At 39.9% G+C, this 24,186-nt stretch overlaps 3 protein-coding genes across 4 annotated transcripts; 2 read left to right on the forward strand and 1 right to left on the reverse strand.

The window, feature by feature from the left end:
• Positions 1-341: 341 nt before the first annotated feature.
• spata1 (spermatogenesis associated 1) lies at positions 342-7,355 on the forward strand. Of its 2 annotated transcripts, none has more exons than XM_020080815.2 (12): positions 342-1,397; positions 1,477-1,583; positions 2,168-2,285; positions 2,490-2,543; positions 3,186-3,582; positions 4,597-4,756; positions 4,844-4,889; positions 5,123-5,240; positions 5,323-5,448; positions 5,934-6,109; positions 6,617-6,715; positions 6,869-7,355. In XM_020080815.2, exons 1-12 carry the CDS (start codon positions 1,335-1,337, stop codon positions 6,998-7,000), a joined length of 1,596 nt encoding a protein of 531 aa, XP_019936374.2. In that variant the 5' UTR covers positions 342-1,334; the 3' UTR covers positions 7,001-7,355. The 2 variants fall into 2 exon arrangements, with proteins under 2 accessions (XP_019936374.2, XP_019936373.2); XM_020080814.2 differs by having other exon boundaries at positions 1,185-1,397; positions 4,582-4,756.
• Positions 7,356-7,770: 415 nt separating this feature from the next.
• Positions 7,771-12,731, reverse strand: ctbs (chitobiase, di-N-acetyl-). Its single transcript, XM_069521946.1, has 7 exons — positions 12,448-12,731; positions 10,500-10,638; positions 10,058-10,266; positions 9,807-9,978; positions 9,618-9,715; positions 8,753-8,914; positions 7,771-8,262 (listed from the first exon to the last, which is right to left on the reverse strand). The coding sequence occupies exons 1-7, from the start codon at positions 12,568-12,570 to the stop codon at positions 8,074-8,076; spliced, it is 1,092 nt and encodes a 363-aa protein (XP_069378047.1). The 5' UTR covers positions 12,571-12,731; the 3' UTR covers positions 7,771-8,073.
• A 1,925-nt stretch (positions 12,732-14,656) lies between these two features.
• vtg2 (vitellogenin 2) lies at positions 14,657-23,752 on the forward strand. The gene is made up of 34 exons (XM_069521943.1): positions 14,657-14,744; positions 15,512-15,532; positions 15,760-15,911; positions 16,000-16,251; positions 16,328-16,489; positions 16,579-16,727; positions 16,820-16,970; positions 17,069-17,226; positions 17,304-17,469; positions 17,555-17,680; positions 17,765-17,983; positions 18,089-18,306; positions 18,412-18,509; positions 18,595-18,719; positions 18,842-18,943; positions 19,057-19,176; positions 19,275-19,461; positions 19,569-19,662; positions 19,753-19,938; positions 20,035-20,173; positions 20,255-20,468; positions 20,560-20,966; positions 21,053-21,097; positions 21,186-21,254; positions 21,340-21,546; positions 21,646-21,788; positions 21,908-22,046; positions 22,131-22,260; positions 22,344-22,527; positions 22,639-22,733; positions 22,839-22,933; positions 23,053-23,218; positions 23,304-23,465; positions 23,550-23,752. Exons 1-34 carry the CDS (start codon positions 14,705-14,707, stop codon positions 23,660-23,662), a joined length of 5,034 nt encoding a protein of 1,677 aa, XP_069378044.1. The 5' UTR covers positions 14,657-14,704; the 3' UTR covers positions 23,663-23,752.
• Positions 23,753-24,186: the final 434 nt, after the last annotated feature.

A 24,186-nucleotide genomic window follows, 5' to 3' on the forward strand; every position in this document is an offset into this window, starting at 1 on the left:
AACAGAAACTATTAGGTAGTTTTAAGATTTCCAGTTAAAAAGTAGGAAGTCCTTTTTCCAGATAAGTTGTGCGCATAAAATCTAAAATTACATTGTGCAAGTTATTATCTTGTACGAACGGTATAGTTAATTTACAGGTTTATGCAAGTGCAATTATGTGCACAAGTTATTATGTTTCGTACACAGGATATAACTCATGTGCATGACATAATAATCTAAGTCATTTATGCAATTTTCACAAGATTTTCTTTTACTTTATGTGCACACATTATCTTGGGTGCACAAGACATAACTTGTGCACATGACACGATCATCATAAGAGAATGAAGTCTCTTGTTTGCACAAAATTTTGTTATACTACATGTACAAGTTATTATCTTGGAAACACAACAAGAAAAATATATTCTAGACTTCAGGGACTCTGTTGGGTTAGTAAATGAACCATTTTAAACTAGTTAAGAGCTTTTTTCAAATCCACTTTATTCAGACAATGAAATTCATTCAAATTCCACAATTCAAGAAATAGTAGAGTAACAGAGCGAAATAAAAATATGCCCAACAACAACAAAGGTAAAATGGTACAATTTAAATGTTTACACAATATAGATGCCATTTGAACGATCTATCCCCGCAATCAAACCTTGTTATCTTTTTAAACAAATTTTTAAATGTAATGATGGAGTATTTGTCCTATTTTGGTGGGAGAAAATAGAATATAAAATAATAATTTTCTCTGACTGTGACAACTCCCACATTTCCTAAAGGCAGCACCAGTTCTATTTAAATCGCAACCTCTAGTGGAGGAGCCTCAACTACAGAGAACAAACCAAGACATTGTTATCAGTGTATTATGTGACTTTTATTACATATCATTAATCATGAAGCATGTTAAACTAGATATTTATACCTGATTGAATAAATTAAACAAACCTTCATTTCTTGATTGAATTAAAATTCCAATTTGTGATTGAGATCTGTGAGTGACAGCCAGATATTAATAAAGTCTAAATAGTTACAGTCATTAATATATATTTTTTTCATTAATACAAAGTAATACATGAAAGAATAATGGAGAACAGTGTTAACTCTCAGATGTGATCAGCTCCCTCTCTTCACTGCAGTTGTCATCCTCAGCACCAGAGCAACCACTGCTGGCACTCTCATAAAACCAAGTGCAGTGGAAAACTCACTGTGTTTGATCACAGCAGATTATTACCAAGCAGTCAACGCCTTCAATGGGCAGGGGGCCCTCCTGCGGATCAACCCAATACAGACACTCACCCTCTCCAGGAGTGTTTTCTCTGAGTGTTTTCTCCTGATGCTGAGCTGCACCGATGATGGAGCTGTCGTGTGAGTCCGTCAGATATCCAGGGGACAGAAGACCGGTCAGTTGCAAGGTATGTTCAGGGGATTGAACTCTTCACAGGAATACATGAACACTTGGCTCATGGTGTCTGTGTTTAATCATGTGTGTAGTTTGTGGAGCTCCATGTGCTCTATGTGCCAGACGACCAGTGGAACGTGAAGCTCAATAAAGTACCAGCTGAAGCCATCGAGAGCTTCATATCTGCAGGCTTCATCAGGTCTGTGTGTGTGTGTGTGTGTGTGTGTGTCTGTGTGAGGATCAAAGTTTTAGCCTTATTTCGATGCATAACAAATATATTTAAAACATAGATACACACATACGATTCAGATATGTAAAAAAAAATGAATACAATACATCATTGATAACATCACACACTGAAAAATCAATCAAGAGATTTTTTTAAAAATTCTAATTTCAAAACAAATAAAAGAGATCAGAAAGGGTAGAATAAAACAGGTAAAATGACTAAGATCAAAAAAGGATCCATCTGTAATCTGGAAAAAATTGTAAAATGTCTTAAAAGAAGAAAAACAATACAAATAAAATTGATAGAAGTGTGTAAAATGATAAAATGAAAAATAGAATAAAATGCAATGATGGTATGACCTTGTAAAATAGCTTAGTTACAGGCACTTGAATTCAGACTATATTGGGTCACTAAAACCTACAGAAACCTAAACTACCCTCAGCTCTTTCCTGTTTGCGCATTAAACGTAACATAAACAATACCTTTCTTAACCTTCTGAATGTTCTGTTACAGATCCGTTATGTAATTTTTTTTTTTTTTTTTTATTATTTTAGAGTTTATCCAGATGTCACCCTGAAAAGTCTGAGGAGCGATCTGGGCGCTCTGCTTGGCACCGAGAGGAGCATCAACAAATTCTCCTTCCTGAAATGTGTGGGCCGCAGTCTTGCACTGGTGAGAGCAGCTGGCTCTTCACTGCACTTCTCTGTTTCTAAAGCTGCCTGTGTTTCAACAGGCAGACAGCAGAGAGACACAAAGCCGACAGTGTGATTAACAAGGTCACTGCTCAGGCTGCCTCACTATATAGGGTGTAAAATGTGTGTGTGAAAGCTCTCTGTTTTTACTGCTCTGCAGAAACCAGATTCCTTCCTCTTACAGGTTAAAAGCAAACAGGAGAAGGATCTGAAAGTGAAAACATTTGCTCCACCGTATGTATGTACAATTCATCTTCCTGATTTTTTGTTTTGTTTTATATCTTCAGTAAGACTTTGTATCACGAAGAATGCATACAACAACAAAAATGTTTAAAAACCTGAACATACTCATGTCACAGCAGGTTCATTATAAATGGGTGTTGTTACTATTAGAGCCCGACCAATATGGATTTTTTGGGGCCGATGCCGATATTAATGAGTAAAAAATACAGATATATCAGCCAATATATATATATTTTTAAAAATGTAGTGATTCCTAAGGTGTCGTTATCAAACCCTAATGTCAAAGAAGGCTTAATATTTTACAGTTTATGAATAAAATGTATTTTTAATAACTACAAATAAAAAGTTAAGAAATATATCAAACTTGGATTAGGAAAATATTTTGTATTTTTTCATATTTGTTTTTATCATAAACACTCATACCATGTCTGTATTGGTAATTTATTGGTATTAAAGACGGCTAAAATGTATTGGCTAACCAATAAATTAGGGTTCATCTCTTATTGTGTGACTTTTATCTTTAAATCTTTATGTTTTTTATTCTGTCAGCAATGCTATTTTTTGAATAATGAATTTCTGCATTATATTAATCCTCAGTTCTCAACGGGTGATATACTGTGATGTCTCCTGTTTACAGGCCCCACAGCCGGAGCTTTACCTGCTGTCCACCGTGGAGAACAGCAGCAGCGTTTGTTCCCTCAGCCTGGACACCAGCAGCAGCTCCCCGGACCCCCCCAACTATCACCACCCTCCCAAGACATGCAGCCTGCCAACCAGGACAAAGGAGGCTGTGAAATTCCCGCTCATCCCCCAGTGTTCCCATCAGCCACCTCCCACCCCAAGCCTGGAAGAAGAGGAGGAGGAGGAAGAGGACGAAGAAGAAGAAGAAGAAGAGCATAGCTACAGTTCTTCAGAGGGAGATGAAGAACATGAAGAGGAGGCTCTGTCGTCCATCAAGCCTGAGTGTACAGAGCAGTGCTGTCCAAGCAAGGCTCAGAGTCAAAGAGTAAAGCAGCCTGTGTCACTGAGAAAAGGTAAAAACACAACATAAAGCACAACTTCAGCACTGAGACAAGTTCCTGCTCCGACATCGTTCATCTGTCTTCTTAAATATGTCATTATGTGCAAATCTTTTCTGGGAATTTATAACATGGCAAACAAAAAGCAAACAAGGAAATAATCAAATTAATTTTTTTAAGAAGTTCTGCTGATATAAAATATATCATGTTTTAGATTAGATTAGTTTATGCTGCTATGAATTCTCTGTATAAGGCATCAAGACAAATCTTAGTAGCTATATTCAAGTAACACAAAGAGTAAATGTAAAAAAGATAAGCACTCAGTAAAGTGTAACCTCCTCTAAGAGTCGCCTTGAATTCAATCAAGCTGCGACACAATTCAGACAGACAGATATCAGTTTCCTACACCTGCCTGATTTTTTTCATCTGAATTTTTCTCTGAGAAACCAATGAAATGTAAACATTGTATATCTGAGTGAATGAAAGTGATAAACTAGAAATACCACACTACATGTTGTATGCCTGTGTCGACCAGTACAGCTTCTGTCTCCACAATTTTTGTTTCCAGATTCATTTAAGGTCACTGAGACCTTTGACCTCTGGAATTTAATCAGTTCATCTCTGAGTCCTCGTGACTGTTTGTACTAAACTTGAAGAAATTCCCTTCAAGCGCTCTTGAGATATTGTGTTCACAAGAATGGAACAGACGGACAAACAACCCGAGAAGATAATGCCTCAGGCCCTGGCTGTCACTGGTGCAGAGGCAAAACAAAATACTAAGTAATAAAAAAAATTCTCCCTATCAGCACCAACATTTAATGAGTTTAAAATTCTGAGTTTAAAACATTCAGAAATGTTTAATCAGACTATTTTACCAAAACTTCCACATCTTCACCATTAACCAGTTCTAGGCAAATGATGGGTTTAGATAGAACATCGACAAAAAATGTTAAATTCAAATAAATAAAAGATGCTTTTTCACAAATCTGTAGGATCTGTCATGATGTCCCTCAGCTCTTTGTTCGACAGTTTCACAGCGACGTGAGGCTGATTCAGCTCAGGCGAGGGAGCCGCCAGAAAAAGAAGAAACCTGCAGGAAGAAGAAACAGTACCAGAGAAAAGTGGCCAGAGATTCAGGAGTGGCAGAGTCGCTGGAGGACGGAGATTCAGGCTTCCTGTTCACAGACGGGTGCGATGTGACCAGCATGATTTTGTGTTCTGCAGCGTGTACTAGTAGTGCAGCTGCTTGTTGTTCTAACAGTGCGTCTGTTTGCAGGGTTGGGAAATCAAAAGATGCACGCACGCTTAAATCATCGAGTGGGGTAATGTATAAAGTTGTTTTCGTCAGCCTTAACTTTCGAGCATGAACCTGTGTGAAGGGTTGTTGTTAAAACGAGCAGGAAGTGGACAGTCTCTTGGTAAAGTCTGAATTCCTGAGCCAGCAGGTGGGTTCAGTGGAGTGTGTGAGGTCTTTGGAGAAAACAAAGGACTTGAATCCATGAAAATCTATTCAGGTGACAACCTCATATCGTTGTGTTTACTGTCTGTTTTCAAGGCGACAGAAAGTCCTGCTGTGTCGTCCCGGCCCGTCCGCTGCTCCTCTCCGCCTCCAGGTCTGCACATGGCCTTGCTGACCCATAAACCTGCTGCTCCCCCAGTCCTCCAGACGAACAGTAAGCGACCACCTCCGCCACATAACAAGAACTAATGATCCGCCTTGTTTTAAGACTAGTGACACAGGTTTGTTTCCGTCAGGAGAGGAGCTGATCGAGGAGATCAAGCTGGTGAGGGAGGAAAGGAGGCAGCTGGAGTGGACGAGGCAGGAGCTGCTAAGAAAGGGCAAAGATTTACTGGCCCAGAACAGACACAGGAGGAACCAAGGTGGGAACACAATACGGTTAAATAAAAAGATACAAGTTTGATCCAAATCAATAAAGGTACTCGCCAGAAATCTGGGAATCAAAAAGGAGCCAATAATCAGTGATCATATACTTGCTGTGGCCCGCTCTCCCCCTGAGCCACAGCAATTGAGGGGAAATCATTTTACAACTGCACCTTGAAACTCATCAGATTTGGCCCACACCCAGCCCATGTACCGCCTGGAATGATAACACTTGGGTGGTCCTCCCTGTTTCCCAGATCTGAGCCACAAGTTAGCCATAGCTATACTGCATGTCCACCATTTACCACACAGGCCTCTTTATGTTCACATCCAGATTCCACGCATAGAGCACCGCATGTTTGCCAACCAAGGCCCCACATTTCTTTTGTGACGTTTGGGCCACACTTGCTATTTTGGTGGGAAACTTTTGTTTCACATCCAACTGAACTCTGCCGATGCTCTGTCCTTCTCCTTCATTGTAAAGCCCGAGACAGTTGGAAAAAGAAATATTTTGAAACCAAGAAGGCCACAGCACCACTGGAGGACAGCCTGAGAAAGGTGCGACAGGAGCTGGAGACATTTTACAACAAACTCTTGCACCAGCTCCAGGCCAGAGATAACAGAGGGAAGCCAAGACGACAAGGCAGATCCTCCATCAAGGTGAAAGCTGCTGGATTTTAAAGACCATTTTAGTTTTATCCATATCAGCGAGAGATTGCTAAGGAAAAACTGATCACATTGTTCAAAATGGTTGTTCCTCTGTCTCTATATACCTGGAGAAAATCTGTTTAAAATACTTTCATCATCAAAGAGTAGATAAACTGACTTTAAATTTGATGTTATAATGGGTGTAAAACTATAAACTGGGAAAAAATGACTTCTGATATGTTCCTATTACATTTGTCACCTCTTTTCTGTTCAACTATAATGCTGCACATGTCATCTAGTTACTTTTACCTGAAAATTTCAATAAACAAATATTTTAACTATTGTTTTGTCCATTTTTAATATTTTAAGTTAGAGGACGACACTTGGTCAAATTCTTTCCCTAAAGAATATGTTGCCGCTCTCTATAAACTTTTTAGCTTGGTTATATTAAGCACAAATACTGTATAGTAAGTACTGTAATCACCTTTTTGAAATTAAAAGAAATATGTTTTATTCCAGAATGAGCTCATCATTCAGATCATGACAGAGAGTCATGAGATTGACAACCTGAAGCGGAACGTAGAAGATGCCAAGATGAAGCTGGTGACGGAGATAAAGGTTGTTTTTTTTTCTTTGTTTTAACATCAGAATATAACCTGACAAGTGTAAGAGTCCCTTGTGAGTGAGTCGATTGATGTTTAATAATTAACAGTGTCACTTTCTCTAAATAGTAAACTCACATAATCTGTGATATGTTCCATGTCTGTGTAGTTGAGGAAACAGGCTGCCACAGAGCTGAGGGCCCTGAAGGCCGAACTGGCCCAGAAGAAAAGCCAGTCGTCTCATCTTGGCTTCGGGAATACGACACGGGAGAGACCACAAGTTCAAAACACCTCCATCTAAATCACTGTATACAGGGATGACTGATGCCGTCTGTGCTTCACTCTGCTGAGACAGATTGATTTTATATGTTTGAGTTCATGCAGTTGAATTTTCTATTTGTCGACTGTTACATACCTGAGTTACTCGTTCACAGTGTTATTATTGTCATTTTTCTCAGGTCCTTTAGCTCGTTGCTAATGTAAAGTTTATTCCTTTGGCACATTTCAACAAAGCAATTGAAAGAATTGAAGTCCATTTTAAAAAGCAGTACAACTGAAATGAAAATGAGCTAAATAGCGAATAAATAATAAGAAATATAAGAGTTCTGTGTAAGAGATGAGAAATCATTTAATTTAATAAAACATTAAACATAAAAGTTTTCAGCCTTCATTTTAAAGAAGTGAGAATGATCAGACCAATGGCTTTCTGGAAGTGTGTTCCACATAAGTAGAGAATGAAAATTGAACACAGATTCTTCACCTTTAGTTTTGACTCACGATCTGAGAGGTCAGAATGGTTCATAATGTAGCAGCAGATCAGGAATATATATTTTTCACCCTGAGATATTTGAATTCTTCCAGTTTTGCACCTGTTGTGTTTAAAACATCAAAACATTCAGTTTCTCACTCTGACAATGAGTCTGGGATGAAAAAATTATTTCCAGAGCAACTGACTCAGATATTTGTATGCTCACAAACAGCCCCTCTGGAAAATGTCTGTAGTTCCATTCAGTGCATGTCTGAAAGCAGCTTAAATGTTACTGAGACGTGTTAAAGTAACTTCAACAATTATAGGTTATTCAAAAATGTTTTATTTATGAAAAATAGCGCTCAGACCCCAACAAGCCCACATTGTTCAATCAAACATATTCAGTGCAAACAACATTAAAAAGAGCATCAGAGTCATTTCATTTAGCAGAGGAATGTCTGAGATGTGACTACATCCAAACACGACAGCAATAAAAGCCACAATAAACTCTGAAGTGCAGGTATCCCTGAACTCTACTGTTACAAAGGGATATATTGACTTAGCAACAAACAGGAGTGGGCTCAGGGGCGGTGAACATTTCTGCACCAGTGTTGAGTGTATCCCAGCTAGCATCCCAACAGAGCATTCCACATCATTACCGTCTGTTGCCTGGCGACAGCTTCGCCGCTGTAGTCCAAGATGTTGGAGTTCCACATGCCAACGCCCCTCAAGCCTCTAGATGTCACATAGTCCGTCTTGGCACAAATACTCTGTGGATCATCATACCAAACCTGATGAATACGTCCAATGTCGTCCTAAAGAAAGGAAAGAAAGAAAAATTAAAATGAGAACCATTTAGACCCAACAAGAAGGCGTTCGCCTGGAAAGTTTTACTGCTGTTTGGAAGAGCTGATTTGTTTTGTCTGGGAAGCAGCTCGGGTGGACGCCGGCACTTTGGATAAACAGCCCTTGCCTGAAATGCCTGCCTGATTTGTTGAGTCGTAATTTATCAGAACTAAAGGGAGGTGAAGTTGGTGAAGCTCGACCTTGGCAGGGAGACAAATATAGTCCTTAGAGTGAGCACACATTTTCAAGTAAGGAATTTCTAAAACATGAAAATAGGATTTTAAAACATAATGATGAAAGTCAGTGCAGCAGAAACTTCCACATCATGAACTTTAGACCCTTATCTCAACAATTCTTACACTGCAACCATAATTGCGCACTAAGTTTATTTTCTGCCTGGTAAATCCTATTCTACCATTCAAATTGATGGTGGAAGTTCTTGAAATAAAGTTTATGCACCTTGTAATTGATGTAAGGAGCCTCCTGCTTGCTGTCCCACATCCTGCCAGACATCGAGCTGTTGACCTGCTTCATGATCCACTTGTATGTTTTCTGTTTCCCGGCTGCATCGCTGCAGGGAGCTCCACGGAAAGGAACTTTGGCTATAGAGCATATTCCCTCCTGTTAAAGGAGAAGACGTAAGAGGATATCTGAGATTACATTTCAGACAAAGCTACAACAATAATATATAATAGTTTGAACATGCTTATTAGAATATTTAAACACTTAATTTCAAAGTGATCTGTATCATAATCTGTTACTCAAGACAAGACGTGTTCGTACCATACTGTACTGAACATACCACTCAGGGAGACACGCTCAATTTTGTTGTACAGCTGTGCATTGACAATAATGGCATTCTTTTCTATTCAGTTCTATTCAGAGAGCTAACCACATCAACAGTGCTCACAATAACAAATAAGCAAGTATAATTTCTACCATGATTTTATGTCAGCGTCTTTGAATGCTAAAATCTTCTAATTAGCACCTTACACAAGTATAGTTTAGTCAGACAACTCATGTTCAAACGTTCACTCCCCCAGATATGATTCCATAGATGTGATGGGAGTGAGGAGTATTTCTAACCCCCCATCAGAGCTTACAGGAGGAGGCTGGGGTGGTGGAGGGGCTGAAGAACCTGCAGCAATTCTGACGCAGCAGCGGAGGCAAGCAAGGGAGTGATGGGAAATGTTCTCAGCTTAAATAGGCCGCCTAATAAAATGGGTGTGTATGATAGATGAGTGTGGAGAGTGAGGTATGTCATATAATATATGTCATATGATATATTCACATGAGAGGAGCAGAAAAATATTTTTAACATTACCTGGGAAAGGTTGAGACACACGTAGTCATAGCCGTACCATGGAACTCCCATCACTAGCTTCTTTGGATCGATCTTCAGTTTCAAATACTCGTCGTAAGCTTAAAGGACAGAAAACAGACAGTGGATATTGTAGTAATGTGTAGTTTTGTATTAACGCGCTGATTTGAGCTCAACTGGACAACAACAAACCATTTAGAGTTTGATTGAGCGGAGCGTTTGCCATGGCAATACAGTCCCCCATGATCTGACTCTGCTCGTCGTAGGACATGACGAACAGCAGGTCGCAGGATTCAGCGATGGTGACGTAGTCGTAACAGCGCCCGTCGACACAGTGTGGGGACCAGGCAACATCGAATGAGACCTAGAGGTAAGGGACAGTTAAATATGAAGATGGAGTTTTGAAAAGGAATCAATCAAACCAGGTCAAACATCTTCATCACCTGTGATCCTGGGATCTCCCTGTGGAACGTCTCCGTGGTCTCTTTCACCAGATCTGTCAAAGCATGGTACTCTGGCGAGCCCTCCTCCACCGCTTGTTCAATGTCGAGGTTGATTCCATCCATAAACTGACTTTTGGCCAAATTGACTTTCTCCGTTATCCACGCTGTCCTGTTATCTTGGTCCACAACGTAGGAGAGGGGAACGTCACCTTGAACAAGGTAGGAGAGGTGGACAATGGGTCAATGAACTGGTGACTGCAGCAGTCTGTGGTATTAAAAGACACACCAGCGATGAATTTGGGAGAAGATGCAGCTCTGGCTTGCCAGACAATCTTTGAAACAATTTAAAGTTGGAGCTTTATTCAAACAGCAGAGAGCTTGTGATGTCATGTTGATGTAGACTAATTCCTTCAGCCCTCTCGCCCTCTGAAGGCTACCCTACCTTTGAGGACTACTCGAGCTCCTTTGGAGTGAGCGTAACACATGAGGTCAGCATCATATTTTCCAAATGTCGCCACTGTTGTCACCATGCTCCAGTTGTAGAACTTCCATGTCTTTCCACCCACATCAAACAAAAACACCTGAAAAAACCGAGGTCACACAGTCACACGACTGTAACGATAATGGTTTTTATTCAAACTCAATTAGTGTGTTTATATTCATAAATCCCCCAAAAAGGAAACATTTGTGTTGTTCAGTCTCACTTATTTAATCCTGCCACTGCAACTACATACTGTGCTCCACACTGTTCAAAGCAAAGCAGAGACTGTAGTGTTTTACTATTTGCAGCTTCAGCTTACCACGAGTTTCACTAAGCACACACTGATTATTTATGATAAGTCGATTCATAATGATATTGGGAAACCTCAAAAAACAGAAAATAGAGACAAAGAGGAAGTTCTTTTTTTCCCATTCACATTACATTTACCACAGTTAAAGATTTAGTTCAATATTACTGATTTCTATCAGGAAAGGAGCAAACAAGCTTTCCATTTGTACAAATAAATATCTGAAACACGCCACATTCCTGTGTCTGAGTCAAATTGTCCCTTGTTGATAAGAAGTATTTGTCAGCTATAAAACACTGAACAGCCCCACACTGTGTTGTCATGAGATATAATGGTGGGAAGTTACTACTCACAAATATATGACTTGCACTTCTCCATTTTTGGAGCTTGAGCGACTCTCTGAATGCATCATCATGTAATAACTGAATCTTTAACGATGTTTCATAAAATATTCTGGATAATGAAAATCAAACTGGCATCTTCACCTTCAATATCTTTAAATGATCAAGTAACAAATGTAAATTGTGAACTGCAGTTTTCACTTCCAGGCAACAGAACACATCTGTGCTTGTTTGCTGACAAATGATTTTGAAGGTGATTCGCCAGCAGTGCAAACAGCTTTATAAACCATGCGGATGAATTTATCTGGTTATTCATTTGAACTGTTTTCTCTATCCACAGTGTCTGTGGTGTGTTCACGGTGCTGTGATGTTAACTTTTTTGTTTTGTTCATTATAGCAACTCACGGTCGACCATGTTCACAGTGTGTCTGAAGTCTGGTGGAAGTAAGATGTGGGATTGTCCCTCGTGGAGAAAGAAATTTATTGTTGTTGCCAGTTCAGCTGAGAGGTTATTTCGATAAAACGCGTTTAAAATTTTCTGTCGTAATGTCGCAGCAGTTTAAAAAGTATTTCTCCTCAAGCCCATCTGTGTTTGAACGAACTTCTAATCAGTGAACTTTCAGAGGTTGTCAAGAGCTGAGGAGTTTATTTGAGCTGTGTGTTGATGTGTTGTGTGTTGATGTGTTGATGTGTTGTGTGTTGATGTGTTGTGTGTTGATGTGTTGTGTGCTGTTGTGTGCTGATGTGTTGTGTGTTGATGTGTTGTGTTTGATGTGTTGTGTGTTGATGTGTTGTGTTTGATGTGTTGTGTGCTGATGTGTTGTGTGTTGATGTGTTGTGTTTGATGTGTTGTGTGCTGATGTGTTGTGTGTTGATGTGTTGTGTGTTGATGTGTTGTGTGTTGATGTGTTGTGTTTGATGTGTTGTGTGCTGATGTGTTGTGTGTTGATGTGTTGTGTTTGATGTGTTGTGTGCTGATGTGTTGTGTGTTGATGTGTTGTGTGTTGATGTGTTGTGTGCTGATGTGTTGATGTGTTGTGTGCTGATGTGTTGTGTGTTGATGTGTTGTGTGTTGATGTGTTGTGTTTGTTGTGTTTGATGTGTTGTGTGCTGATGTGTTGTGTTTGATGTGTTGTGTGCTGATGTGTTGTGTGTTGTGTGCTGATGTGTTGTGTTTGATGTGTTGTGTGTTGATGTGTTGATGTGTTGTATGTTGTATGTTTGTGGGGAACAGGACGATCGACTGGTTGTGTTGAACTACCTCGAAGTCTCTCTGCTGACGGATCTGCTGACAGAGCTCCGGCCTCTCACACGGACACACGTCCGCTCCACACACCGACACCAGAGTCCACAACAACAGCCACGACACGACACCCCGCGCCATTACTGCTGGAGACGAGTTTCACATCCGAGAGGAACCGAACTCCTCCGAACGCCTCCACTGCCGTCACGTGTGTACGGAGCGGGGCGTGGGACAAACCTAACGCAGTCGACTTCCCGCACAGCCCGAGAGACGGTCGCATCAGTGAAGGACACTTTTCATTTAATGTGTGGAAGGTTCCATTGCATGGACCGAAACTGCCTAAACTTTAAAATAAATACATTCATTTTGAAATGCACGAATGGCAATTCCCCCCACCTATTTATTTATCATTCATTATTCATTATTCATTATTTATTATTTATTATTTATTGTTTATTGTTTATTGTTTATTATTTATTATGTATTATGTATTATGTATTATGTATTGTTTATTGTTTATTATTTATTATTTATTATTTATTATGTATTATGTATTATTTATTATTTATTAGTAGTAGTAGTAGTATTTACATTTTGTTGAATGAGGTGAAAGCATGACCTTGTTATAGAGGGAGTGCCAACATTTAAATAAATGTAGAAATAAAAATATATAGCTTTTTCTCTCACCAAGCTTTGCATTTGTTTCATTTATGTGTTATATTATGTATTGAGTCAATTATTCATTTCTTTATTTTACTTTTAAAAGTAGCTGTTGGTCAATAGATGGCTTTTATATAGTTTTTCAGTAAGTTATTAGTGAAATAATATCTAATATATTGCAAATGGTCACAGTGATCATAGATAAAAAGAAAACTTTTTCCATTAATGGATTCCATTTTTATTATTATTCTGGCTTTATTATTCCCTGGCTTTATTATTATTCCCTGCTTTAAATTATTAGACATTTTCACTTCATTTTGCCTGCTATAGTTTCATCTCTGCATCTCCCGCATGCAATACTCATGACTTGATATGATTCCGTGGATTGATTAACATAATATTATTGTTATTATTATTATTAACGACAAGTCAATAATTCATTTCTAAAATATTCAGATTATCAACAATATCATAAATACAAAAATTAATCATAGTTTGGGATTAAAAAAGTGTCACTACTTTGTTAAGATAATATATTAATAAGGTCCAATTTGCTAAGATTTTAAATCCACTTTTAGAATGCAGCACTTACAATTACTAGTATCTATCTAGTGTCATATCCAGTTCTACAGCTGTAAAATAAATATCTAGTGCATTAATTTAAAGAGCTGTGTGGACACTCTTATAGTCAGACTCAATATTTAAGATCACCCATGAGATATACACGACAAATTTATGAAGTCATTTAGCTTAAGTATGCTGTTCTAAATGATTAACACTGCCACAGGTTGTTGACCAAGCAAATCTCTCACCAGAGGTCAACTGGAAGTTTCATTTAAAAAATTTTAAACTACATTCTATTGAGTTTCCATTCATTTGTGGTATAAACCCTTAGCAGGACATTGTGAAAAACGGTATTATCATCAACATCATCATTATCACATATACATTTTAAGAAACTTGATTTCCATGTGATTATTGAAAAGTGAACACATATTGGATTGTAGCCTGTGGAAATCAAATGAACATGTATTGGACTGGAGCCTTTAAACAGTCAACAGTTCAAAGAACATGCTGAGAGGATTGTGTCAAAATCACAGGTCAGATTGACATGTCATTGAAAGCCTGGAAAATTATATTTGTGCAACTGAAAACAGAAGCATCTTTATGGTAACATTTTTAGAATATTAGAATAATTAATGTGCATTTAAGTCATTGGAGTCAACATTTATCAAATAGAAATAATATGTGATAAAATGTTTTGAATGATTTCTGCTCGTGCCTGGTTTTGTTTGTGAAATTTATGGATAGTTGTATTCTTTTATGCATAATTATGCATGATATTGTAGAATGAAAACAATTAGCTCGATAAACATATGTATATATAAATACATATATGAATACATGCTTGTAGCTGATTGTGCCATAAAGGTTAGAACTTGTCATCAGTGACATTGTTCTTTTCACTCTGTTTGTCTAATGTAGCTGGTCAGGGCATGGTGACTTCAATGAAAGCTCATATTTAGTTAATGATATATCCTGATGAGGACACCATCCGCAAAAAATTTGCTTTAAAAGGAAGCCTCTGGTCATCAGTCAGTCACATCCACCAGCCATGAGGGTGCTTCTTCTAGCTCTTGCTGTGGCTCTTGCAGGTACGTCAAACATTTAAAACTAGATCTGCTTAATTTTAACTTCTTTTTCTGAAAATGTTGCTGTCTTTAGAAGGATATACTAACACTGTTATGAAGATGGGCAATAGTTCTCCACTGATCTTTGGTTTAAATGTTTAAACTTCAAAAATGAAGAGAAAAATTTGCAATTGCTGCCATGGCTTATGTAAAACCTAGAACATAAAAGTGATTACATCGCAAGCAGAGAGAATCTAGACTCACTCACTTTTTAATGTTCAAGCCTTATTATTTAAATTTGCTTTTCCCCAAATCAATTTACACAAATTGTAGAATTTATTTACAAATTCAATTGTGAATTGTGAAAGAAAAAAGAGATTCTTAGTTGAGCACCTTTGGCAGCAATCACAGCCCAAAGTCTTATTGAATATATGTGACAAGCTCTGCAAACCTTTTGGGGACCTCCAGCCATTTCTCTGCAAATCCTTTCAAGCTGTGTCAGGATGGATTGGGACCATCAGTGCCTTGTTTCCTCGAGTCATGTTGTCAGAATAAAGGACAAACTATTTTGGTTTTATCCGATCAGTGAAGCAGAGATGAGTCTTTTAGAGACCTCCCTGTTCCATAGACCTCCTGCCATAAAGACAGTGAAGTGGTTTAAATACTTTCCGAATGTACTGTAAATACAATTTTGGAAGGTAAATGTTAATACATTTGTCTTTTACAAATTCACTGTTTTTTATTTACATATTGTGTCATCAAAAATAACTCTCTTTTGAATTTTTTTTCAGCCGGGTATCAGGTCAGCCTGGGTAGGTTTTCTAACTTCATATCAAAATATCCAATCATCCGATAAAGAAAAAAAGTTTTCAACAAAAAGGACTTATAAATGTTGAAAGGCATTAAATTGCTGTCTGTGTCACTTTAAAAATTCTACTGAAATACAAAAAGACTGATGAGATATAGTTTCCTGGCTTATTTGACTTTTTGAAGGTTAAAGCAAATTCCTATCAGTCATTATATTTCAATATTATTCCAGCCCCAGAATTTGCTCTTGGAAAGACCTACGTGTACAAATATGAAGCAGTTCTTATGGGTGGCTTGCCAGAGGAAGGACTGGCAAGGGCCGGACTAAAAGTCCGGAGCAAAGTTTTGATCCATGCTGCCGCTGCCGACATCTTCATGCTGAAGGTAAAGACCACTTACAATTATTGATAAAAATGTATATTTTTGTCTCCTATCTTTACATTTGATTTGAACTGTCACTTTTTCTTCACAGCTTGTAGACCCTGAAATCTTTGAGTACAGTGGAATTTGGCCCAAAGATGCTTTCATCCCGGCCACCAAGCTCACCTCAGCCCTGGCTGCTCAGCTCTTGACACCCATCAAGTTTGAGTATGCTAACGGTGTTGTCGGCAAAGTGTTTGCCCCGGCTGGTATCTCTGCAACTGTGCTGAATATCCTGAGGGGAGTCCTTAACATCTTACAGCTGAACATCAAGAAGACCCAGAACGTGTACGAGCTGCAGGAGGTATGAATTACTCATTGTCATGGAGTTCCACCAACAAGACGCTATAATACTTAAACACCTGACTTCTGTGATTTAGCCTGGTGCTCAGGGTGTGTGCAAAACCCACTACGTCATCAGTGAGGATGCAAAGGCTCAACGCATTCTTCTCAGCAAGACCAAGGACCTGAACAATTGTCAGGAGAGAATCATTAAGGACATTGGCCTGGCTTACACCGAGAAATGCGTGGAGTGTGAGGCTGTAAGTACATTTTCCCCGACTCTACTTACTCTGACATCATGCACTCCCAGTGCAGCTGTGATAATATTCTTACGTGGTTGTTCATACAGAGAGGAAAGACCCTGAAGGGAGCCGCTGCATTTAACTATGTCTTGAAGCCAGCAGCCACCGGTGCTCTGATCCTGGAGGCAACCACTACAGAGCTCATTCAGTTCTCTCCTTTCAACATCTTGAATGGTGCTGCCCAAATGGAAGCTAAGTATGTTGTCTAAATTAAAGAGCATTGAAACCACTTTTCACAGAACAAAGTGTCACATGGTAGATTAACTGATTGCTTATGTCTATTCAAAGGCAAGTCCTGAGCTTTGTGGAGATTGAGAAGATTCCAGTGGAGCCCATCAAAGCTGAATATCTTCACCGTGGATCCCTGCAGTACGAGTTTGGCAGCGAGCTTCTCCAGACACCCATCCAGCTTCTGAGGATCAGCAATGCCGAGGCTCAGGTATTTAAGACAACACTCCCTCTTTTGACCAGATTTTTACTGAATCAATCCTGTAGCAACATAGAATGTTAAGGGAAAAATTTTCTTTTTACTTCTAGATTGTTGAGACTCTGAACCACCTGGTGACCTACAATGTGGCCAAGGTCCATGAAGATGCCCCTCTGAAGTTTATTGAGCTCATCCAGCTGTTGCGTGTGGCCAGATTTGAGAGTATTGAGGCTCTCTGGACTCGGTTCAAAGCTAGACCCGATCACAGGTAACTTTAATTCAGAGAAGACCAATAAAATGAAAATGTAACGAATAGTATAATAATACAGTATTACTCTCTCTTAGGCACTGGATGCTGAATGCCGTCCCCGCCATTGGAACTCACACTGCTCTGAGGTTCATCAAGGAGAAGTTCCTGATTGGTGAGCTGACTATTGCTGAAGTTGCTCAAGCTCTGCTGGCATCTGTGCACATGGTGACAGCTGACCTGGAAGCCATTAAGCTTATTGAGGTAAGTTGAGCTTAAAAGAGGTCCTGTGTGTTTTAAACAAAGTGAGAACATGGGCATGTAATCAGTTATTTTCACCACTTCACAGGGCCTGGCTATGAACCGCCTCATCCAAGAAAACCCAGTCCTGCGCGAGATCGTCTTGCTGGGCTACGGCACTATGGTTGCCAAATACTGTGCACAGAATCCAATTTGCCCTGCTGAGCTTGTGAGGGTAGGTATCATTTTTATTTGTTTGATGTAACTAAAATTCAGTTACAGCATAAGTGAAACTTATGCCATTCTGTTCCTCCCACAGCCCATTCATGAACTTGCTGTCGAGGCTCTTGCCAAAGGTAAAGTTGAGGAGCTTATCGTCCTTCTGAAAGTTCTGGGTAATGCTGGACATCCTGCCAGCCTTAAACCAATTTTGAAGCTCCTGCCTGGCTTTGGAAGTGCTGCTACTAATCTGCCACTCAGAGTTCACATTGATGCTGTTTTGGCTTTGAGGAACATTGCAAAGAAAGAGCCCAAGATGGTGAGACTGGATATTCTGACTCCTTCCATTACTTACAGTGAATACAGCTCAGGCCTGTCTTGTTATGTGCAGTGTTATCTGAAACAATTCTTCTCTGTGAATTAGATCCAAGATATTGCCATTCAGCTGTTCATGAGCAAGGCTCTGCACCCAGAGCTCCGTATGGTTTCTGCTATTGTGCTGTTTGAGACAAAGCTGCCCATGGGTCTGGTGACCACTCTTGCTGATGCCCTCTTGAAAGAAAAAAACCTGCAAGTCGTTAGCTTTGTCTACTCTTACATGAAGGCCATGACCAAGAACACTGCTCCCGACTTCGCTTCTGTGTAAGAACCTCAGTAATATTGCAGTTTACAATTTACTTATTTCATGTAAACATCTTCGCACCTACAGTCTCATATACGTATATTTTTATTATGTTCAACTTTCAGTGCTGCGGCTTGCAATGTTGCTGTGAAGATCCTCAGCCCTAAATTCGACAGACTGAGCTATCGCTTCAGCAAAGCTCTCTATGTGGATGCCTATCACAGTAAGTAAAGATCCAGCAGAACAATTAACATTGCAGTTTTCATATTGAAATGTGTAACTTGATGGTTCGGGTTTTCTCCATGCAGACCCCTGGATGATGGGTGCTGCCGCCTCTGCCTTCTATGTTAACGATGCTGCAACACTTCTGCCAAGAGCCATCGTGGCCAAAGCTCGCACCTACCTTGCTGGAGCATACGCTGATGTTCTTGAGGTATGACAATTATCAATCTTTCATCTCACAATGAAAGAATGCCACCGCCACTGATACATTGTTTATTTGTGCAGTGATCATTTAAAAAACTGTCCATCAAATGCTGCTTTTCTTGTGTCCAGGTTGGAGTGAGAGCTGAAGGAGTCCAGGAAGCCCTTCTGAAAATCAAGGAGGCTCCTGAAAATGCTGACAGAATCACCAAGATGAAACAAGTTATAAAGGCTGTAAGTTCAGGGGAACACCCCAGTCCCAAAACTACCAATTTTTATGTTTTTTAAGTTTGTTATGTTTGTTGTAGTTACAATAGTTGATTCACTGTTGTATTTTTTCCTTACAGCTTTCTGAGTGGAGGGCTCATCCTTCCAGCCAGCCCCTGGGCTCTCTGTATGTGAAATTCTTTGGACAGGAAATTGCATTTGCCAACATCGACAAAGCTATTGTTGATCAGATCATTGAGGTAAAGCGTTTTCTATTGTTTTGTACTTTATGACTTCCAAATATTAATTATACTTTGAATTTAAAACCTGGTGTCTCATGAGCCTTTTGTTCCTCCAGCTGGCCACTGGACCTGCACTTCACAGTTATGGCAGGAAGGCTTTGGATACCCTGCTGTCCGGCATTGCTCTGCATTATGCTAAACCAATGCTGGTTGCAGAGGTCCGTCGTATCATTCCCACCGCTGTTGGTCTGCCAATGGAGCTGAGTTTCTACACAGCTGCTGTGGCTGCTGCATCTGTTGAGTGTACGTATCATGGGTGTAACTTAACTGATCTGAAATATTTATTGATAGAAATACTAAAAAATAGAAATCGATTTGTGCAGATGCTAAACATGTGTTGTTTTTCATAGTCCAAGCTACTGTGACACCACCTCTGCCTGCGAACTTCCATCCTGCTCAGCTTCTGAAGTCTGACGTCAACATGAGGGCTGCAATTGCTCCAAGGTAAACTGGCTTTAGTTTGCTCAAATGAGCTTCTTCTCACCGTTATTCTTGACAAGCAGAAAAATAAATATATCTTTCTGTCACTTGCAGTGTTTCCATGCACACCTACGCAGTTATGGGTGTGAATACTGCTCTTATCCAAGCCACCCTGGTGTCAAGAGCCAGAGTTCACACAATTGTTCCTGCAAAGATTGAGGCAAGAATTGACATGATCAAGGGCAACTTCAAGCTTCAGTTGCTGCCTGTCCAGGGCATCGATAAGATCGCATCTGCAATGTATGTACTTTTCCTTCCTTCCAAGTAAAATATATATAATCTAGTTTTGAAGTTTAGTTTTTCCTAAACAATTTTTCTCCTATTTATTTCTCCTAGTGTTGAGACTTATGCTGTTGCAAGAAATGTGGAAGACCTCACAGCTGCCAAGATCACACCAATGATTCCTGCTCAAGCCACACTACAGATGTCAAGGGAGGCCTCTTCAAGGATGTCATCCTCAATGGCTGATGACGTTGTGAGTTTGATACGCTGATAACCTTTTCCAACACAAAATCCTGCACTGTTTGAAACTTATGTAGTGATCTTTGTTTTACAGTCAGTATCATCTGAACTCATTTCTCAACTGCCAAGAAAGATTGTCAACAAACTGAAATTCCCCAAGGGCTTTGACAAGAAAATGTGTGCTGCATTTGAAACCTTTGGAATAAAGGCTTGCACTGAGATTGAATCCCGTAATGCTGCCTTCATCAAGGACTGTCCACTCTATGCCATCATTGGAAAACATGCTGTCTTGGTTGAGGTTGCTCCAGGTGAGTGACAATAAAATACTGATACAAATAATTAAAAAGTAGTTGTGAAAGTTGCTGGAACATAATGTACAATTCATTTGTCTTATTGCAGCTGCTGGACCAGTCATCGAGAAGATTGAAATCGAGATTCAGCTTGGAGACAAAGCGGCAGAAAAGATCATCAAAGTGATTAATCTGAGCGAGGAAGAGGAGATTCTAGAGGACAAAAACATCCTGATGAAGCTCAGGAAAATCTTGGTTCCTGGTCTGAAGAACAGCTCAGCTTCCTCCAGCTCCAGCAGCTCTCGTTCAAGCTCCTCCTCGTCTGTATCATCCCAGTCTTCCTCCAGTTCCTCCTCTCGCCGTGCAAGCAAAATGGTCAACATTGATGCCCCAAAGAAATCAAAGAGACTGACCAGCCGCTCCAGCAGCTCCTCCAGCGAGCGTTCAAGCAGCTCCTCCAGCTCCTCTTCAAGCAGCCGTTCATCTGCTCAGTCCAGCAGCAAGTCCATGTCCAAGGTGAAATACAACTTCTTCTCTGATAAGTAAAAGGAGTACACTCAAAAACCATGTGAAGGAATTAATCTTCTTATTTTCTATTGCAGCAAAAGCTGCATGACATGAAGTTTACCAAGAACCACATCCACCAGGTAATTATTAGAATGTGCTGTAAGGTGCATGACACTTCTACACCATATACATTGTTTGAGAAGGCTAAGTAAATGTCTTTGTTTTCAGCATGCCGTCTCCACAGCTCGTGCAAACAGCAAGAGCAGTGCCTACAGCTTAGAAGCTATTTACAATAAGGTAATTTAGTCAACATAACAAGCTCAGGTTTTTAGTAGGGGTAAAAAACGAAACCTTCATTACAATCTCTATTTTCCATTTTCAGGCAAAGTACCTGGCTAACACTGTTGCTCCTGCTGTGACTGTTCTCATCCGTGCCGTGAGAGCCGACCACAAGGTTCAGGGATACCAGATTGCTGCCTACTTTGACAAAGCCACTGCCAGACTGCAGGTTATCTTTGCCAACCTGGCTGAGAATGACCACTTCAGAATCTGTGCTGATGGTGTGATGCTAAGCAGCCACAAGCTGATGGTAAAAGCTTGATTTTGGTGAAATGAATCATGTTAGTAAAAATTTTTTGAAATTTGAGAGAAAATATTAAGATTTTACTCTGCTTTGAATGTCTCTTAGGCCAAGATCGCTTGGGGCACTGAATGCAAGCAGTACGAGACTGAGATCACAGCTGAAACTGGTCTTGTGGGTAAACAGCCTGCTTTCCGCCTGAAGCTGACCTGGGAAAAACTTCCAAAGAACATGCAGCGCTATGCAAAGGAGTAATGTCACAAAATAATACCTGCAGATAATTGTCTAAGAAACCTGTCTAAGAGCTATAAATTAGTCAATACTAAATTAGACCTTTATTCAAAGACTCCTTTTCTTTTTATCTGTCCAGCCTCTCTGAGTACATTGCCCGTATTGCTCGCGAAGCCGGAGTCAGCCTGGCAAAGGTCAAGAATGTTCGTAACCAGCTCAGACTGACTGTGGCTGTTGCATCTGAAACCAGTCTGAATGTTATTCTGAAGACACCAAAGGTGTGGTTTTCTCTCCTACTATAATTAAAAAAGAAAATGTATGTGTTTCACCTGGTCAACCATAGTGATTTGTTCTTTCTACAGAAGACAATTTACAAGCTTGGAGTGGGTATCCCCGTTTCTCTGCCAATGGGGGAAACTGCAGTTGAGTTGGAACCATACCAGGATAACTGGACTGATAAGATCATCTACATGCTCACCAAGGCTCATTCGGGTGAAAACATTAAAAGGGACAGAATATCTGATCATTCAGACTGCTCTGTATGTAACTAACTTACATTTTTCTTTCCACTCCAGCTGAGTGCACCATGACCAAGGACACAGTGATCACATTTAACAACAGGAAATACAAGAACGAGATGCCTCACTCTTGTTACCAGGTCTTGGCTCAGGATTGCACCCCAGAACTCAAATTCATAGTTCTGCTGAAGAGGGACCAAAATCAGGAACAAAACCAGATCAATGTGAAGATTGCAAACATGTACGAACAAAGCAGTGTTTATATTTAACTCATGGAAATTGCCCAAATCAAAGATCCAATTATCATACAACTATAATACCTTGAATTCATAATCCAATTGTTTTTCAACAGTGATGTTGACATGTATCCAAAGGACGACGCCATTGTGGTGAAGGTTAACGGAGTAGAAATCCCCATCAACAACCTGCCTTATCAGCATCCCGAAGGTTTCTTGTTTTTTTTTTAATTAAATGGAACCATCACGTCCATGTGTTTAAAGTGTAAGAAAACACACATGTATTTATATTCACACTTATTTGTATTCATTTCAGGCACTATTCAGATCAGGCAGAAAGAAGAGGGTATCGCTCTCCATGCTCCCAACCATGGTCTTCAGGAGGTCTTCCTCAATGTGAACTCACTGAAGGTGAGACAAGTTATCTGGATTGTGTGACTTTTCTGGATTTCAACTTTTATCAGCATGCATTGTGGTAATGGGGCAGTTACAGTTATAGTTCCAGAACCACTGAAATGTTTTTTCTTCAGGTCAAAGTTGTGGACTGGATGAGAGGCCAGACTTGTGGACTCTGTGGAAAGGCTGACGGGGAAATCAGACAAGAGTACCGCACACCCAATGAGCGCATGTCAAAGAATGCAGCCAGTTATGCTCATTCCTGGGTTCTGCCTGGAAAGAGCTGCCGTGATGCCTCTGGTAATATTTAGAACACCAATTAGAATCAGACTGGAAAAACATATGTATATGCACTGTGCTTATCTTATTTTTTGCCCTCTTCCAGAGTGCTACATGAAGCTTGCATCTGTGAAGCTGGAGAAGCAGATGATCCTGCACGGTGAGGAGTCCAAGTGCTACTCTGTGGAGCCTGTGCTGCGCTGTCTGCCTGGCTGTATGCCAGTGAGAACCACCACTGTCACTGTTGGCTTCCACTGCCTGCCTGCTGGTGAGTCTGCAAGAAATCACAGCAAGTTCACAAAAGCCTGATTAATAGAACTAATTTGAGCCTAACTGTCTGATCCTGTTGCAGATTCTAACATGAACACCCCTGAGAGTCTGAGAAGTATCTACCAGAAGAGCACTGACATACAGGAAGAGGCAGAGGCTCACCTGGCCTGTCGTTGCAACGCTCAATGCGTTTAATCCAAACACCTTCAGGAACAAAATGTGTTTTTTTCTGTTTTCTGCAAGTATTATCGGACTGTATCATAAATAAATGGCAAACGAACCTGACATTTTCTGAGATTCATTACAACTACAGCTGGTGTATACAAGTACAAAACATTTATGCTAACAGATCATTCCTGATCATTTACTTGGAAGTCAAGAAGACACAGCCTGAATGTGGCACTGTAACAGTATACTACACAGTCAATCCTGTCTTTGACCCATTTACTTCACACATTTTCACACTCATGAAACAGTGCTGTTTATTACTCCTGTCAAAGCATCTGTCATAGAATGGAGCAAATCTGAGTTGAAGAGGGGGATAGCAGTTGTGGTTTTCAAATTGGAGAATGGCTTCAGTTCCACTTCAGAACACTTATTTGTCAAAAACTAGATACAGCTAGCAGCCAGTAGTGATGGGAACTACAGCTCATTGAATGGAGCTGTATCTTATGGCTCTGTTCCTTTCTGACAGCTGTTCAAAAGAGCTCTGGTAAAAT

Source organism: Paralichthys olivaceus, chromosome 3 (genome assembly GCF_024713975.1).
Source record: "Paralichthys olivaceus isolate ysfri-2021 chromosome 3, ASM2471397v2, whole genome shotgun sequence".
Taxonomy (NCBI): Eukaryota; Metazoa; Chordata; class Actinopteri; order Pleuronectiformes; family Paralichthyidae; genus Paralichthys; species Paralichthys olivaceus.